Source organism: Suillus subalutaceus, assembly GCF_016647625.1.
Source record: "Suillus subalutaceus strain FC151 chromosome Unknown DFJ58scaffold_39, whole genome shotgun sequence".
Classification (NCBI taxonomy): Eukaryota; Fungi; Basidiomycota; class Agaricomycetes; order Boletales; family Suillaceae; genus Suillus; species Suillus subalutaceus.
The window spans coordinates 205,302-221,683 of NW_024540288.1; the positions used below are offsets into that span (position 1 = coordinate 205,302).

At 48.8% G+C, this 16,382-nt stretch overlaps 7 protein-coding genes across 7 annotated transcripts; 4 read left to right on the top strand and 3 right to left on the bottom strand.

Moving 5' to 3' along the window:
* The first annotated feature begins 189 nt into the window (after window positions 1-189).
* Window positions 190-3,108, top strand: DFJ58DRAFT_782637 (methylenetetrahydrofolate reductase-domain-containing protein). Its single transcript, XM_041389856.1, has 11 exons — window positions 190-348; window positions 400-603; window positions 655-700; window positions 758-880; window positions 930-1,085; window positions 1,135-1,259; window positions 1,308-1,496; window positions 1,548-1,790; window positions 1,843-2,214; window positions 2,267-2,386; window positions 2,444-3,108. Exons 1-11 carry the CDS (start codon window positions 265-267, stop codon window positions 2,618-2,620), a joined length of 1,839 nt encoding a protein of 612 aa, XP_041245027.1. The 5' UTR covers window positions 190-264; the 3' UTR covers window positions 2,621-3,108.
* On the bottom strand, window positions 2,928-3,802 carry DFJ58DRAFT_840513 (uncharacterized protein; the record flags this gene model as incomplete). The annotated part of the gene is made up of 4 exons (XM_041392622.1): window positions 2,928-2,977; window positions 3,021-3,137; window positions 3,221-3,377; window positions 3,668-3,802. 4 exons carry the CDS (start codon window positions 3,800-3,802, stop codon window positions 2,928-2,930), a joined length of 459 nt encoding a protein of 152 aa, XP_041245028.1.
* Window positions 3,803-4,063: 261 nt separating this feature from the next.
* Window positions 4,064-6,540, top strand: DFJ58DRAFT_682802 (permease for cytosine/purines, uracil, thiamine, allantoin-domain-containing protein). The gene is made up of 10 exons (XM_041383251.1): window positions 4,064-4,465; window positions 4,513-4,527; window positions 4,576-4,647; window positions 4,698-4,862; window positions 4,908-5,226; window positions 5,297-5,556; window positions 5,605-5,895; window positions 5,966-6,038; window positions 6,099-6,152; window positions 6,208-6,540. The coding sequence occupies exons 1-10, from the start codon at window positions 4,239-4,241 to the stop codon at window positions 6,277-6,279; spliced, it is 1,548 nt and encodes a 515-aa protein (XP_041245029.1). The 5' UTR covers window positions 4,064-4,238; the 3' UTR covers window positions 6,280-6,540.
* Window positions 6,541-6,671: 131 nt separating this feature from the next.
* Window positions 6,672-9,635, top strand: DFJ58DRAFT_702065 (DNA replication licensing factor MCM7). Its single transcript, XM_041383615.1, has 9 exons — window positions 6,672-6,758; window positions 6,804-6,943; window positions 6,998-7,057; window positions 7,113-7,333; window positions 7,382-7,703; window positions 7,750-8,320; window positions 8,370-8,760; window positions 8,813-9,344; window positions 9,395-9,635. The coding sequence occupies exons 1-9, from the start codon at window positions 6,710-6,712 to the stop codon at window positions 9,458-9,460; spliced, it is 2,352 nt and encodes a 783-aa protein (XP_041245030.1). The 5' UTR covers window positions 6,672-6,709; the 3' UTR covers window positions 9,461-9,635.
* A 43-nt stretch (window positions 9,636-9,678) lies between these two features.
* DFJ58DRAFT_782644 (uncharacterized protein) lies at window positions 9,679-14,139 on the bottom strand. Its single transcript, XM_041389857.1, has 15 exons — window positions 13,582-14,139; window positions 13,232-13,526; window positions 12,615-13,180; window positions 12,536-12,557; window positions 11,869-12,490; window positions 11,670-11,817; window positions 11,602-11,622; window positions 11,504-11,544; window positions 11,311-11,451; window positions 10,727-11,258; window positions 10,460-10,677; window positions 10,332-10,407; window positions 10,247-10,283; window positions 10,071-10,192; window positions 9,679-10,009 (listed from the first exon to the last, which is right to left on the bottom strand). The coding sequence occupies exons 1-15, from the start codon at window positions 14,086-14,088 to the stop codon at window positions 9,779-9,781; spliced, it is 3,579 nt and encodes a 1,192-aa protein (XP_041245031.1). The 5' UTR covers window positions 14,089-14,139; the 3' UTR covers window positions 9,679-9,778.
* A 147-nt stretch (window positions 14,140-14,286) lies between these two features.
* On the top strand, window positions 14,287-15,351 carry DFJ58DRAFT_312313 (mitochondrial import protein Pam17). Its single transcript, XM_041379772.1, has 6 exons — window positions 14,287-14,485; window positions 14,547-14,636; window positions 14,685-14,733; window positions 14,782-14,952; window positions 15,012-15,046; window positions 15,098-15,351. The coding sequence occupies exons 1-6, from the start codon at window positions 14,303-14,305 to the stop codon at window positions 15,149-15,151; spliced, it is 582 nt and encodes a 193-aa protein (XP_041245032.1). The 5' UTR covers window positions 14,287-14,302; the 3' UTR covers window positions 15,152-15,351.
* Window positions 15,352-15,551: 200 nt separating this feature from the next.
* DFJ58DRAFT_726770 (uncharacterized protein) lies at window positions 15,552-16,313 on the bottom strand (the record flags this gene model as incomplete). Its single annotated transcript, XM_041385404.1, has 2 exons — window positions 15,552-16,024; window positions 16,076-16,313. The coding sequence occupies 2 exons, from the start codon at window positions 16,311-16,313 to the stop codon at window positions 15,552-15,554; spliced, it is 711 nt and encodes a 236-aa protein (XP_041245033.1).
* Window positions 16,314-16,382: the final 69 nt, after the last annotated feature.

The window sequence follows — 16,382 nt, forward strand, 5'->3', positions numbered from 1 at the left end:
GCCTGGCCTATTACTAAACCGTTTACAACAATGATACAACAAGGCGATCGGCTTGCCAAGTGCCTGCTAATTAAGACCTCTGGATGTGAAAGTCACGGCCTCGTTGAGCTCTATCATGGCAGTGTGTTTATCCATGTTTGCTCCATTATTACAGTGTATGTCAGCCACGTGGTATACTAAAAATCATCACCGCTATCAACCTCGGTCCTCGAGGCTCTGCAACCAACCTAACTTGATTTCCGCGTATTTTGGATAGGGCATGCAATGAAACTTTCAGACAAGATTGCGACGTATAACTCGTCGCGTCCTTTCTACACCTTTGAGTTCTTTCCCCCTCGGACTGACCAGGTTCGTGTGTGGTGTTTCCTTATTATGTGCATCCTTCAAAATCTATATCAGGGGTTCGAGAATCTGATTCCACGTATATCACGCCTGTCAACTCTAAACCCCCTTGCGATAAGTGTAACATGGGGAGCTGGGGGTTCAACGAGAGAACGAAGCATTGACCTTGCAGGTCTGACCCAATCAGATTATGGGATTGACACTGTTTTGCACTTGACATGCACAAATATGGTCCCAGGGATGGTGGATGATGCTCTTAGGGTGAGTTGCTTCCCACGAATCTCCGGACCACGGTTAACACTGCCTTAACAGGCTGCCAAAGCACGGGGAATACAGAATATACTCGCGTTGCGTGGTGGTGAGTACCGCGGTTCTCGTTTGAGACATTTTTCGTGTTGCTGATGTTATACGCAAGATCCATCTCGAGGAACCGAACTTTGGACGCCTGTCGACTCTCAATTTACTTGTGGGATTGACCTGGTGAAATACATCCGTTCTTCTCCAGAGTTTTCCTCCCATTTTTGTATTGGTGTTGCAGGTAAGGGTCATTAGCTTTGAACTCCTTATTACTGACATACGCGTGATAGCCTACCCCGAGGGTCACCCAGACCGTGAGACCGATGAAGACAGTAGTTTAAATGTCCTGAAAGAGAAGGTTGATGCCGGAGCAGATTTCATCGTCACGCAACTATTTTATGACGCAGATCCGTTTCTCGAATGGGTCGACAAAGTCAGAGCAAAAGGTTAGTAGCAACTCATAGTGTCATTTATTTCCTTCTGATCGGATCGCAGGCATCACTGTACCAATTATACCCGGCGTCATGCCTATTCAGACATATTCTTCCTTTTTGCGCTTGATCAAGCTATGCGGAGTCAAGGTTCCCCCCTCCGTCATGACTGCTCTGGAGCCTATCTGTGTAAGTACTCCAATTTGAAGTCACATTACCCTACTCATTAGGGGACAGCATGATGACCAGCTTGTCAAGGACTATGGTGTAGGGCTTGCTGTTGACATCATTCGGAAGATTACCTCCACAGGAACAGTCAAAGGAATTCACTTTTGCACTCTAAACCTCGAGAAGAGTGTCCAGCTTGTGATAGAGAAACTGCAGTGGGCAGGCGGCAGCCCGACAATGAAGAACAGATTGATCGCTGCAAGTCTCGTTAATATATTATTAAGATCAAGTCGCTGATTGTAATCTCAGGATGCGCCAGGACCGATGATCCATGTGCAGCTCGCTAACTCCTCCGATTTGGTCATCGATCCCACCACAGCAACAAACACAGCAACAAATGCACTGACGTTTAAGCAAACCTTGGACCCAGATCCCGGCCGAGGGGAACTGAATAATGCAGCGACATGGGATGATTTCCCGAACGGTCGTTTCGGTGACTACAAGAGTCCTGCGTTCGGTGCTCAAGATCAGTGGGGTGGTAGTGGCTTGTGTGTGCGAATTGTCTTTCTGCCCAGCCCAACTAGCTTGCTGACGGTCTTTCCAGCAGTATGAAGGTCTTAGCGAATGGGGTCATCCCAAAAGTACTGATGACCTTACTTCACTCGTCCTACGCTACCTTCATTCTGAGGTGTCATCGTCCCCATTTTCCTCCTTACCACTTTCTCCAGAGTCGTTGACAATCCTGCCGTACCTCGAGCAGCTCACGAAGCGCGGGTGGTGGACGGTTTGCTCGCAACCCGCAGTAGACGGAGCGTCCTCTACGGATGAAATTTTTGGGTGGGGTCCGAGAGGTGGGTATGTTTATCAAAAAGGGTTTGTGGAGTTTTTCGTGGAAGAGCAAGATCTAGCGAATATTGAGAAGAAGATCGAGGAAGAGGGGCAAGGCTGGGTGCACTATTTCGCCGGGAATCTGCAAGTGAGCATTCCCACGAATGTTGCACCATTTTCGCGGACTCACACGGGTACAGGGAGAATGTAGAAGTAACGTACCCGACGACGGCAGGAACGCGGTTACTTGGGGTATGTTTCCCGGGCAGGAAATTACTCAGACGACCATAATCGAGCGCGAATCTTTCCTGACATGGAAGGTATGCGTTGCCTTCAGACTCATTCTGCTCGTGGTTGTACTGATAATATCAATGTAGGATGAAGCATTCTCTATCTGGGCTGAGTGGGCCTCCTTCTACCCACCAGGATCCGAAGAAAGAGAGTTATTGAATTCTGTTCGCAAGGAGCGGTGGCTAGTGAGCATTGTGCATCATGACTACAAGAGACCAGACGCTCTATGGACATTCCTACTGGATGGAGAGTTCCCACTATGACGCGTGTGCTAGCATGAAATTGCCATGTTCTGATTTGTCGGAATAGTGTTTTTGCTAAGTCTGTTCAACTGTGGAAATTTACGATTAGCTAATGTAAATTGTAAATGATCGGCGAACCGGAGAACCCCAGGTGGAGTTCTAGTGGCGTGCCTATGCAGAAATCCAGAGTCTAGCCCCAAAGCTCGAAGTATGCTTGGAGAATGCTTGGGCATTTGGATGCTGGGAGTTTTGCATTTGGCGCTGGGCATGGGCGTTGGGCGTTCAACGTTCTACTTTGAGTTCCCCGTTTGATCTCAATGGTCCAGCTCTAGGTGTCACTTAAAGGGTTGAAATAACAGGTCTTTAACTGGTAAGTACCTGGAGCTTGGAATGAAATTGGAAGCAATTATGTGAAACTGACACGCAACGCTACCGCCATCGTTGCGTGGCATGGTGTTGGGCTCCCCGGAACGCTCGAACTTCCAGATCGGGGTTGCCATCGATTTACTGGCCTTCTTGCAGCGACGCCCTGGCAACCCTGCAGGTGCAGGATGATCGTTGACGAGCTCACGTTGCTAACAACAGTCCTCCGAGATCTGGAGCTCAGCATGAAAAATGTACCTATCGCCTGAAACAGATTAGCAGCGCTGCTATCCCCTTGTTCTGAGAGTGTAGGTAGGCTGCTTAAAATCTCCTTAACTCTCTCTGTATCAGAGTCGCTATTGGCGGTCTTGGGTTCTGGGTTCACTGAGTCAGCATCATGATTTGCCTGCTGCAACTAAAGGCAAATGATGGTCGCCGACACTCTTTGCCAACAATCGTCCTCCACCTGGAGTTCAGAACGACAAATGGAACGAAATGCCTGCAAAAACAGACGTTGCTTGCTATGGTATGGGTAGCCTGCTGCCAAATCCCCGAAATCCTCTGCATCGTAGTCACCATATTGCAGTGGGGGGTCTACTTGCGACGCTGCAGCTGTCGCGATTCAATGGTAGGAACCTTACGTTATGCGTCCACCACCAGTGGTCATTAATTCTGTCAAATTTCATAATATATCCCTTCTCTTACCGATTGGTTTACAGGCGCTAAAGTGATGAACTTCACACGGGGGATCATTTTGGGGCAGCGCCGAATTGAGGACTCCAGAGCAGAAGATAGGACGTAAACGCCTGCAATGAGAACAGGCTCGTGTCGGCGAGACATGATTGGACATGATGTGGGTTATTCTCCGGACCCAAATGTGACCTCGAGCAGGTTATTTGACTGATGCTGCCTTTATCATACCGTGCAGTTAAGTCTTTCAATCTGGTGCAAAACTTTCAAATTGATATTGCGAGTTGCGGACCGGTTCCGGTGCTGTTTGGTTGGTCGGGCAGATCGGCAGTCCTCAACGCCGCGTTGTGGCGCATATTGTTGAAGCAACTCATTGGGGCAACACGCTTCGACTACTAGTCGACTTATTACCGAAAAACACACACTCTGGGGCTCTTTTGACTATTGAATGGCTGACGCATTCAATGGACGCCAGCGCATCGCCAGCATGGCCCTCTTCACAATGCACTGTTCAAATACTTCGTAACTGTACACTTGACATTCCTGCCGTGCCCTTGTCATTCTGCATATCTCCCCGAAAACCGCCATGTCTGCCTCCCCAGGCCATTACCCAGATGATGAGGAGAAATCTGTCGCCGGACTTGAAGATACTAAAGATGTGTACGTGATCGAAGCAGCGCCAGATCGCGTGATCGTAAGGCGTTTTGGTAAATTGGGACCCCTTCTATCGAGACTCTTTGCAAGCGGTGTCGAAGCCCGTGGAGTAGAGCGTATGCCAGAAAACCAGCGCGAGTCGAAAAATGCCTGGAATAAGTACGTATCCGAGTTCTACTCGTATGCCTGATCTGAGCTCAGTGCAGCATCCTAATGTGGTGGTCAGTCTGCGTCACCGATATTCGAGCTATTACTTGACGTTGGTGTAGGTCTGTTAACACAGTGTTTGATATGATTCCCATCGGCGTGCTCGCACAGTCAACTTTTACTTTGAGTTTCGGGTGGGTCACTCGGGCGGGCATGGTGTCGCAACCACACTTATTCTCCCAAGTCATGCTGTAGCTACTATCCTCTGCTTCGGCGCTCTCGGGGCCGTCGCGACAGCGTTTGTTGCTACCCTCGGCCCCATAACGGGCCTCCGCACTATGATCATCACCCGTTTCAGCTCGGGATATCTCGGTTGTACCATCTACTCAGTCCTCAACATCCTCACGCAGTGCGTTCATTCTCGATCATGTTTATTTTGCTGAGCCTTGTCTAGGCTTGGCTTTGCCACGACGACTGTTATTCTTGGAGGTCAAACCCTGTCCAACATCATCCCTGGTACCCTTCCGTCCATAGTTGGAATCATCATCATTGGTGTGTGCTCCCTCATCCCGTGCATTGTCGGGTACAACATGGTGCACGTCTACGAGCGCTATGCATGGATAATTACCCTGATCAGCATGCTCTTCCTTTGGGGTCTTGGCGGAAAAGCCGGATATGACATCAACGTGCAAAAGCCACTTGGGGACACAGGGCACGCCCTCTCAGCAGACATTCTCAGCTTCGGCGGGATCGTATTCGGCTTATTCACTGGGGTGGGTTTAATCACCATTTATATTCGCTCGACGATTGCTAACTTGAAATCGTCATGTAAACGATTACCAGTGGGCGCCAGTCGCGGCGGACTTTAACTGTCGGCTTCCCGCCGATACACCACCTATGCGCGTATTTCTGCTTACGTTCTTCGGCTTGTTCATCCCTATTTGCTTTGTCGTGATTCTCGGCACCGCCCTTATGACCATCACGGACCCTGCATACGTCGCAGCGTTCAGAGGCGGTTCAACGGGTGGCCTTGTTGCGCAGGTCCTCTCGCCATTGGGTCATTTCGGCCAGTTTATCCTCGTCCTGCTCGCGCTTTCTCTCATGTAAGAATGGGTAAATGCCTTTGCCTGTTCACACTAAACCAGTCATAGTGCCAACAACATCCCGAATACTTACTCCGCGGGCTTGTCCATGCAGGCACTTGGACGCCCGTTCGCCATTATTCCGCGCTTCTTCTGGGTACTGCTAGCCTTCGTGGTGTACACTGTTGCTGGTATCGCAGGCCACGAGCATTTTATTACCATCCTTTCCAATTTCCTCAGAATTCTCAGTGACTGGACGGCATTCTTCATTGTGATCGTAGCTGAGGAACACTTCATCTTCCGGCGGAAAAACGGACCACTTGGTGGGTACAACTTGGATGATTACGATACGCCATCAAAGTAAGTTCAGCTGCCAGTGGTTCTGTTGGATGAAGATCGTGACCTCGTCATCCTCTCCTCACTTCTTAAGACTACCAGTAGGCGTAGCGGGTATCCTTGCGGGGTGCTTTGGTGTCGCAGGTGCTGTCGTTGGGATGTCACAGGCGGGTCATCGGTGCTGCATCAGTCCATCCATGTGCACTCACACATCAATTTGTTCGTAGGCGTTGTACACAGGCCCACTTGGAGAGATGGTAGGAGCAGAGATCGGGTTTGAGGTGTGCATTATCTTTGGTCGTCTGAACATTGATTCGCTCACAAGATTACGCACAGCTCGCAGCAGCATTTTCAGCTGTTACTTACCTTCCATTGCGTGCGCTTGAAATTAGGCTCACTGGTCGATGAATGGAAGTCTGCTGGTGCTGATGTCAGCGAAGTGGTCCAAAGGATTATGATATACATTTATGTGCGTGGCTTACGTATTAAGACGGATGGCTAGATCATCCGGTAGAGCCAGCAGAGGCAATATATTTCGAAGCGTCGAGGGTAGGAGTCGACCCCTTCATAGTGTTGTTGGCAGATTATTGCCGTTCTGGCAGAACGGCAGAACTTGGTGTCCCCAACTCATGCAGTAGATCATATTTCGGGTGTAAACAAATATTGTCCGCTTAATTTCCTTGGCGCTCACATCGAGAACCGCGACAACAATGATCTTCCGAAACCAACTTAACGAGTCACGTGACGTGTTTAGATTGAACGTGACAACAAATGTCACGTCCTCTCCTAGTTGTGACAGACGCGCCTTTGAGACGCGACTAAGTACCAACAGCACACAATGTCTCTCCCGGTGCTCAACATACCCGTTAATTACGACGATGAACTAGGTATGTTTGCTCCATAAATAGGTGACAAAGCTAATGTATTTACAGATAAAATACAGAACTTTTTATCCACATATGTGGGTACACACAAGCAATGGGACGACGGTTTTGCAGATATGGCGCTCAGCGATGACGAGGATGATCAGCAAGGCGCTAGCAGGAAAGGTCTCAAATACATGCAGCAGCTTGTACGTGTAATGCAGTAATTGGGACGCGTCTTTACTCAACGTTTGATTCATCAGCAACGCATAGCAAACCGTGAGCAGCAGATGCTCACCATTGACATGGAAGACATTCATCAGGTACCAGATCTCCACATTTTTTCTGATGTTCTACATGTGTTGATCTTCCGTAAAGCACGAAAAAACGGTCGCTGAACTGGTATCTCGGATACGAAACAACACTCGGCGCTACGTCGCGCTTTTCAGTGAAGCCGTGGACAAGCTCATGCCGCCTCCAACCAAGGACATCAGTGAACATGATGAAGTCATTGATGTCATCCTGCACCAAAGGCGAGAACGGAATGAGCAGACTGAAGGCAGCCAAGAGGGCTTCCCCAACCATCTCTTGCGGCGATAGTACGTGGTGATGCCGATGTTCGTTCGAGAGCTGACGTTTCATTCAAGCAACCTTTATTTCCAGCCTCTTCGGTCCGACGTTGCTCTGGCCGTCCGAGACGTTAAGGGAACCTATCTTGGCAGGCTGATCACTGTTCGGGGCATCGTTACTCGCGTGTCAGAGGTCAAGCCATTGCTCCTTGTGAACGCCTACACTTGCGATGTTTGCGGGTCCGAAACATTCCAGCAGATATCTAGCAAAACCTTCTCTCCCATTGCGGACTGTCCAAACGAACAGGAATGCAAGAAGAACGGCATACGTGGCTCCCTTCACATGCAGACTCGAGCATGTCGGTTTAGTCCTTTCCAAGAAGTTAAAATTCAAGAGATGGTGAGCCATGGATACCTGATTTTGTATTGGCACCAACAATTTCCAGGCCGACCAAGTGCCAGTAGGACACATACCCCGATCCATGACTATACACGTGCACGGCAACCTGACGCGTCAAATGAACCCAGGTGATGTTATTCACCTCGGAGGTATCTTCCTCCCCATTCCCTACACAGGATTCCAAGCTATCCGAGCTGGACTGCTCACGGACACCTACCTCGAAGGACACCATATCCACCAGCTCAAGAAGCAATACAGTGAAATGGAGATGACACCACAAATACAGGCACAGATCGCGGAGATGCAAGCAGACCCGTCGCTATACAACAAGCTTGCCCAGAATATCGCGCCCGAAATATATGGACATACTGATGTGAAGAAAGCCTTGTTGCTGTTACTTGTGGGGGGTGTAACAAAGACGATGGGTGACGGGATGAAGATTCGTGGCGACCTCAATATGTGCCTGATGGGTGATCCTGGTGTGGCCAAGTCGCAGCTCCTGAAGTATATCTCGAAGATCGCCCCCCGAGGAGTCTACACCACGGGTAAAGGTTCATCAGGAGTTGGTCTTACAGCCGCGGTCATGAGAGACCCGGTTACCGATGAGATGGTTCTTGGTGAGTCTCTTTCGGTCTTGCTTAAATGCTTTGTCTGACAATACTGAAGAGGGTGGTGCCCTGGTTCTCGCCGACAACGGCATTTGTTGCATCGACGAATTTGACAAGATGGAGGAAACAGACAGAACTGCGATCCACGAAGTTATGGAACAGCAAACAATCTCCATCTCAAAAGCTGGAATATCAACGACACTGAATGCTCGCACGTCCATACTTGCGGCCGCGAACCCTCTGTATGGCCGGTATAACCCGAAAGTATCGCCTGTCGAAAACATCAATCTGCCTGCTGCGCTCCTATCTCGGTTTGATCTTTTATTCCTCATCCTGGACAAACCGACCAGAGAAGACGATGAGCGACTGGCGCAACATGTAACCCATGTGCACATGTTCAACTCCCATCCAGAGCTTGAGTACGATGTTGTTGACCCAGTCCTTATGAGGTGAGCATTGGCGTTCAAGACGTTCATTCGAATTTAACGAGCTGCCTGGCAGGCACTACATTGCCCAAGCTCGCCAACGCCGTCCTACCGTTCCCTCGGACGTCTCTAGCTACATCGTCGACTCCTATGTCCGCCTTCGCAAGCTCTCGAAAGACGAGGCCGCACAAAAGAGATCCCATACTTACACTTCCGCGCGTACACTCCTCGGTGTGCTCCGTCTCGCACAATCTCTCGCACGCCTGCGCTTCGCAGACACCGTGCAGCGGGATGATGTCGACGAGGCACTCCGGCTTATGGAATGCAGCAAAGAGAGCCTGCACGATGATGATGACAAGGAGTATGAGCCTGATCGGTCTGTTGTCAGTCAGATCTTCAGGCTCATCAAAAGCATGTCGAACGAGGGCGGGAGGAAACGGAGAAAGAGACAGAAGAGGTTTGGTCGAGGCCCCGGCGGGGAACGCGACATGGAGGTCGACTCGGACGAAGATGAGGACGATGGGGAAGAACTCGCTCTTATTGATGTTCGGTCCCGTGTGTTGGGTGCTGGATATACCGAGGCGCAGCTTAATGATACCATTGCGGAGGTGAGTATATATGCCCCTGATGACAAGGCTTTTCTGACACCCGCTTCCAGTATGAAGCTATCGATGTTTGGACACGTGTAGCAAATGGCGCAAAGCTGCGGTTCATTCTTGATTAGGGTATCTTGAATAAGATACTTACACTATGACATTTCTCTCGATTGATCCTTCTGTGAATTTAAAATCTGTTGTACGAGTTTGCACAAGTCTTTTGCGTCTCCCAACTTCCGCACCTGCCCCGAAATTGTTCACGCAAACCACGCGAGACTAATGCTGTCTTGTCTGTACATCAAATAATTCTGAAACCAGCCTGTCAACGATCTGGGCCATCCGGTAATGCGATTAACGGAGTTTCTCAAAATAAAAAAAGGTATCATTCGATAACTGCAGCGCAATACATCATGGCTGCGTCTTTGGCTACGAAATAAGCCTCGGTATCAATCCGCGAACCTAACCGTTCGAGGTCGTTTCAAAGCCCGGTCTGCTGTGCCGTCTGGCTGATAGGTATTGATGACGTTGAGATTCAGGGCTGAAGGTGCGGCCGAGTCCTCCGAGGGGTGAGTAGATGTGAAGTTCTGCACTTGAGGCTCTGCATGTGTTAGCAAGGAGATCTGTAGCGATGAAGGGAAACGCTCTGGCTCTGTTGGAACAGCTAAAAAGCGAGGGTTCTAAGAAGATAGAGGTTCTCATGAGTGATTCCATGGCCGGGTATAACCGAATTGCATGTACCTCCATGAAGTGACGCATCCCCACGTCGGTAGTCATCCTCGGAACTTTGCCAGATCCCTTCAGAAGATGACGTCTAGAGACCATTGCCTCTTCTGCGGTGTGTCTGATCACGAGAGTCTTCACTAAGGATAGTAATGTGATGAACCGAACCACAAGCATCATTCAGGAAGAATTACCAGTAATTGGTTTTGTTTGTCCGATACGGTGCGCTCGCTGGCAACCATTTCAGCGACATTGATCTAATCTGAAACAAAATCTGACCTTTATGGCTTGTGCCTCGACATCGGGATGCCAGACAGGCTCACAGAAGATAACTCGGGAAGCAGAGGTCAAGTTCCTGTCGGATACATTGTGAACAACAAAAATAAGTGCAAATGAGATATACTCACAAACCACGAGCACCGAGCTTCAACTCCATCAGGAAAACACGGAACGTATCAGAGGACTCAAAAGTCATGACGCATTGCTCTCGTAGTGGCGGAGAAACATCTGTTGTATATCGGAGGTACTTGGTTTCGATCAAAGAGAGTGCCTCTGCGATATGGGCGAGAGTGAGTGGCGAATTAGAGAATATGAGGAATTTTTCCTTCTCTGAATGTTTCAGAACCTAGAAATAAGAGTGAGAAGTGGGTGATACAATGATACTGTGCACTAACCTCGGATATGATGAAGTTCAGCTTGGTGGATAGAGATGGCCCGATATATGTTCTTGATAATGGCGACGAGCCGAGTAGTTTGGATGGCGAAGGAGTGGCGGGATGCCCCAACTTGCGGCGAACAAAGTCATCGATGTCTGTTTCAGGCACATCCTCTGTTTGATATACTTTCTCTTTCTCCTTCATGACCTCCAACTCGTCCTTAACCTCAGACACCATCTTTTTCATCTGTGCGGCGTTTGTGACATCATGTACGTGTGCAGATCTCTTCTCGCATCGTGCTCGTTCATTCAGATCCAACGCTTTGCCTTCCTCAACCAATCGATCGAGATTCATCAAAGGTCGGTTGCGAACGAGAGCTCGTAGTTCACACAGCCGGTTCGCGTGCATGAAATCGTGAACACGAGATTTGTCCTTCAACTTTCCCCGTGTCCAGGCTTCGAGTACAGCTGCGTCTATCCCCGTCACGCGAAAAGGGATATCTTCATGTTGTTGCATGGCACGCCACAGAGGATCTTTCGCTGCCGCTTCTCTGCGAGGCGTCACTAAGCCTGAGTATACAGTAACAAGGAGAGAAAACTAACGCGTGTGCTAGCGCTTGTTCCAATAGCGCCATATCATCATTAGACACTTCGGCTTCGGTGGCACGAGCCATAAATTTAGGGGCCTCATGTCGTATTTGATCGACGTTAAACAAGATGTCGGACGCCGACCAAAACATTCCTCTGCGTTTGATCTTGATTTTAGTTATTATTTGCGCTGGGGCCAAGAACTTACTGTGACAAGTTGTCCATGGCAACCTGAAGATTTTTTGCGTTCTAGTGTAAAATTAGAGTCAGTGTTCGAATCGTGCTAATGGATTTGCAAGTTTTCACCCTAGGGTGGAACATGTAATCCTTCAAGCGACGTGAGTGAAAGTTCAGACACACGACCAGACACGCACCTGACCCTCGCGTTGAGAGTCGATAGCATTGATTGCAATGCTGGCTTGCATCGCATTGTAAGACTTCACAGCGTAGGCATCGAGATTCATGTAAATGGGTGTATGCCGCATGGGAGGTAGAACTACTTCTTCCTCGATGTCCTCGATCCTGGATAACATAAGCTTTGCACGGTCTCTAGCAGTATATAATGAGACTAACCTGTGACGAATCATGACCATCTCCATGACCTGACTCAGTACTTTGACTGCGCCTACGCGAGGCCCACGACGATCACAAAGGGGTAAAGATACATGGCTACCGAACAATTTGAAATCAGAATGGAACTGAGGGACGGCGAGGAAGTCGCTGATCATTGTCCCCAGTTTTCGCAAGTTGACGTAGTCGTACGTTCCCCATACCCTGGCTATGTTCTCCGCGCCGCCATCAGAAATCGAAGAGGTATCGGATGTAGAGCAATCCGTCGTAGCAGGTATAGGTAACGAGTAGGTACCATCAATGGCAAAGTCATTTTCTACGTCGTCGTCCTGCTTGCGCCCCAAGCTCAGCCCTAGTATATTCGACGTCGGCGTTCCTGTCACAATCCATTTACGTTCGATGCTTAGCTCACGAACGAAGTGATTCAACGTGGCGGCCGTGTTTCCTGAGGTATGGCCTTCATCGATCACCAGCCTCTTCCAGCGAATTTGAAAAAGAGGCGATACAGCTGGGTCGCCGGGACAACAACAGTTTGGTACGCGGCTGCCAGGAAATGGAGCACAAGTGCAGGGTTTGAGTTTATGCAACTGAACAACTTTGTTCTTCACCGACTCTCTACGAAAACCTGAAGATAATAAGCACGAAAAAGATATGAGGTACCGAAACGCACGACTATCCGTCATAATGATCAGCTTGAATATTTACAAATGAGCAATGCAGTCACTCGATGCAGAGACAATGCTACACACATCATAATCAGACGCTAAAGCCTTCGCACTTGGAATTTGCGTTGTCTGTCGGATGATAAGATATCTCAACGTGCTATGACAATGTTTCAGAATTTCCCTGTCCCACTGTCCAAGCAAATTGACGGGCACAACAACGAGTGTTGCTGTCGTTAGGTGCATCACTCGTGGATATTCCGAGACTCGATCTCTTGTGCGAGAAGTGCCAAGAGCACGCATAGGTGATTTGACAGGGTAGTGGTGATAAAATGGCGTGTTGGCTTGCAGGAGCTGCCAGAGGTTGGACGCCTCTAGTTGTTCTTCATGTGATCGAACGTTCACCTTGTCACCCCACGTCCTTATGCGGTGAAGAAGAATTTCAACGAGAGATGGAACACCTGTTACATCGAGCGTCGAACTTTTATGCATGCCAGCCCTTCTTCGAGCATTAAGGCACTCATCTGCGGGGAAGGTGCGATAGGCCAAGGGAGACATGACAGGGCGGTAGTCCAACAGCGATTCTTCTGGCTGAGATAGTTGATCGACAGTAGCAAGGATCAAGCCCAAGATCATCACCGTCTTTCCCGTGCCTGTATGCGGCCATAGATAAGTCGAGGAGTTGAGAATGATCTGACACCTACCTAGTTCTTCACATAAAATGCCGCCCTTGCACCGAGCAACTGCTGGGCATTCACGCGCAGCGGTAAGGGTTGAAGGCTGGAAGTAAAAACGTTCGCCATGCACATTTGAGATTGGGATGTATAAAGGGTCTTGAACAGGCTGGTTGCTCAGCTCCTTCTCGATCATCACGGCCACTGACTGTCTCTGGTACTCGTACAAAGTACTGCGAAGACCCCTGATTTCTTGTCCCACAGTACTTGTTGAAGAGACCAATGAAGGCAGGTCGTTGTAGATCTCCGCCATTGTGCGATTATCCTGTGTGATAGGATATGCAACTACTAGAGACAGATCACACGTAGGAAGTGCTTACAATATCCCTTGGCAAGAAATAATTTTGAGGTTGACTGATTGAGGGGAGTTCATCTGCATTCCAGGAACGTTGGTCCTGTACGATCGAGGGTAATAACGCCTGAAGGTGACGGTGACCCTCTTTCAATACAGCTTCACTGCGATGTCGTAGGCTTTTTTGCACAACTGGTAAATCGGTAGGTATGAGGTATATGCGGATATATAGCACTCGTTGACTCGTTCCAAGGCAACAGGTAGCACGCAGGAATTGATGTTCAGTTAGGAAAGAGAGCTTGCAGAACACATCATCCTCTGGATAAACAGACAGCTGACGTGATGGTACTGGATGCCATGTGTCACTTGCGTGTCTATGAGCGCAGTGCAGATGACTGTCTTGAACGTCTACACTGATAGTTCCCACAGATAACAGATTATCGAGAGCAAGGGGGTTCGATTTGTCGTGCTCGTTGTCCACGCCATTTCCTACGCATGTTTGACAGCACAGTAGACAAGATTTAGCTCCTTCCATGCGCTCAGGCTGTCCTCAGACAGAGGTGATAGTGATGACGGTCAAAGGAACGATTACTGAGATAAAGCACCGAGACTTGCTGTACTAGCGCCGAGAATTAATCTAGATCGTAACATACGTGTGGGAATAACATTCCTGTTTTGGTATTTGGCTGATCGTGAAGGCTGGTTGAAATGAGGAACAGTTAAAACGGGAAAACTCCATCTTTCTCATAATGTCAGTGTCTCTTGCAAGGATCAGCTGTCATGAAGTGCGCCTCGTGCCGCAACGGATATGTCGTCGGGCATTCTTGAACATCAGACATAACTCAAACACAGTGGTCTCCGAGGCAGAACAGCAGAACTTGACCTGGCCAGAATACTTGGAGATTCGCAAAAGTAAACGAAAATGGGAAACTGTGAGATACTCTAGCTGGAATTTATGTTCGCGTTTTCTCATAGGCTATAAACGTATGATAGGCTGCTACCATTCCGGCATGTATTCTCGGGTTAATGGGAGGACTTGCGTACTTTGGTTCTCTGGAGTCAGACTCGACGAAGCCTATCATGGTGTGTAGCAAATTGCTATATGCTTGTATTTCTTTCTCATAAAACTAGGGGTTAGATCCGTTATTTTTCTACAGCGGTTGCACGGTCTCATGCATGGGTAAGACATTTTGTCTATGCAAAGGTGACCTTAATTAATGCAGCACAGGGCTCGGATACCTCATTGGCCCCGCTATCGGGGCTGCGGGTTGGAGAATGACTCACCGTCGCGCAATGAACCTCATTGAAGCCAAAGACCGCAGATTTCACCAACACATAGTAAAGAATCGCGTAGATCCCACAGCTCAAAGTGCCACGAACCCCGTGCCGGATTTCTATGGTAAGTACCGACGCTCGGGTTGTGAATGTGAAATGTATCTTATGCTCGCGGTACCATAGGAGAAAAAATTGGATCTCTCCACCAATATCGACAGGTGCGTGTGCTTCTTAGCCTCCCCTGCAATAAAATTTACTTTTTCATACAGTGGTTGCGTGACCAAGCTAGGTTTAGACGGAAAGCACGGTTTGCGGAGGAATGAGATGTTTGTTCTAAGACTGCTAAGTAACTTCGCACCTTACCCTCCATAATTGACATATCTTTGGCAAATCGCATTTGGATAGTAAATACATATTTACCATGCTTCGTCCTCTCCTCCCAGTCTCAAGAGTTTTGCTGGAGTCCAGTAAACAAGTCACTGACCATCTAATAAATTAAGGGTTACATAAAAAGGAGTGGAATACGCATTAAGCCTATGCGGTGAGGCTTCAATATTCAATTGTCCCCGAAGAGACATTAAAAAGAGGAATACCTAATTTCAGAACTAACGCAAAGCCAACTGTAGATAGTGGACTGTAGTGGGATCTCGTTGAGTCCGCAGTTGACATCATAAGAAGCAGTTCCGTCCTGAACCGTCAGGGCTATGCAAAGGTTACAGTAACTCAGACTTCCGAATCCCGTGTTCCCTTCTCTTTCGTCCAGAGACCTCTAATCTGATACCCACTCACGGAAAGAGCGTAGGGCTGAGGAGATGACGGAGAGGAAATGCTAATGTGGTCTTCCACATCACGAGTCACGGGTGACTTTGGAGGAGCAGACTTGGGTCGGGGATCAGCAAAGGGATCCTCAAGTGGTTTAGAGACGAGAGATGGCGGTGGAGAACGCGAGCGCTTGGGAAGGGGTGGTTTGGACTCTTTAGCAGCTTCTTTGACATAGTCAGGACCACTAATCGAGCGAAACTGGGGTGCCCAGCCAACACCAGTTGGTGCCACGATGGTGTCAAGAGCTAGGGGAACAGTTGTAGACGGTGCGAGCCATTTCTCTTTCTGTCGTTCTACATCTCCCCTATCGGCGACGTTGACGACGCCCTTGATGGATTTCCTTCTCTGCACTCGTATGTACCAGAACGCAATGCCTGATAGATGTAAAGCCCAAATGATATTACCATACATAGAGGACGACATACCGAGAACGATAAACCCAAGGATTGAAAGTGCGATGACAAGGGTTTGATTTGAAGCAGGGAAACTATTTGAAGTGGCTACAGGCGTCGTTGTTGGGGGAAGTGCCAACCCAGGTCCTTCAGGGATAGTAGGTGAAGATGTGGAAGATGTAAAGGAAGCGCTAGCGCTAGAATCGCGCCGTTGCAGAAAACGGGCGATCCTGCGCCCTTCCCGCTGAACGGGACGCATAGAATATGTCATGGAGAAAGTGCCGAAAGAAAAGAAATTGAAGGGAGGCTTTGGAGGAAAGATGAATGAGTTCCTTACTAC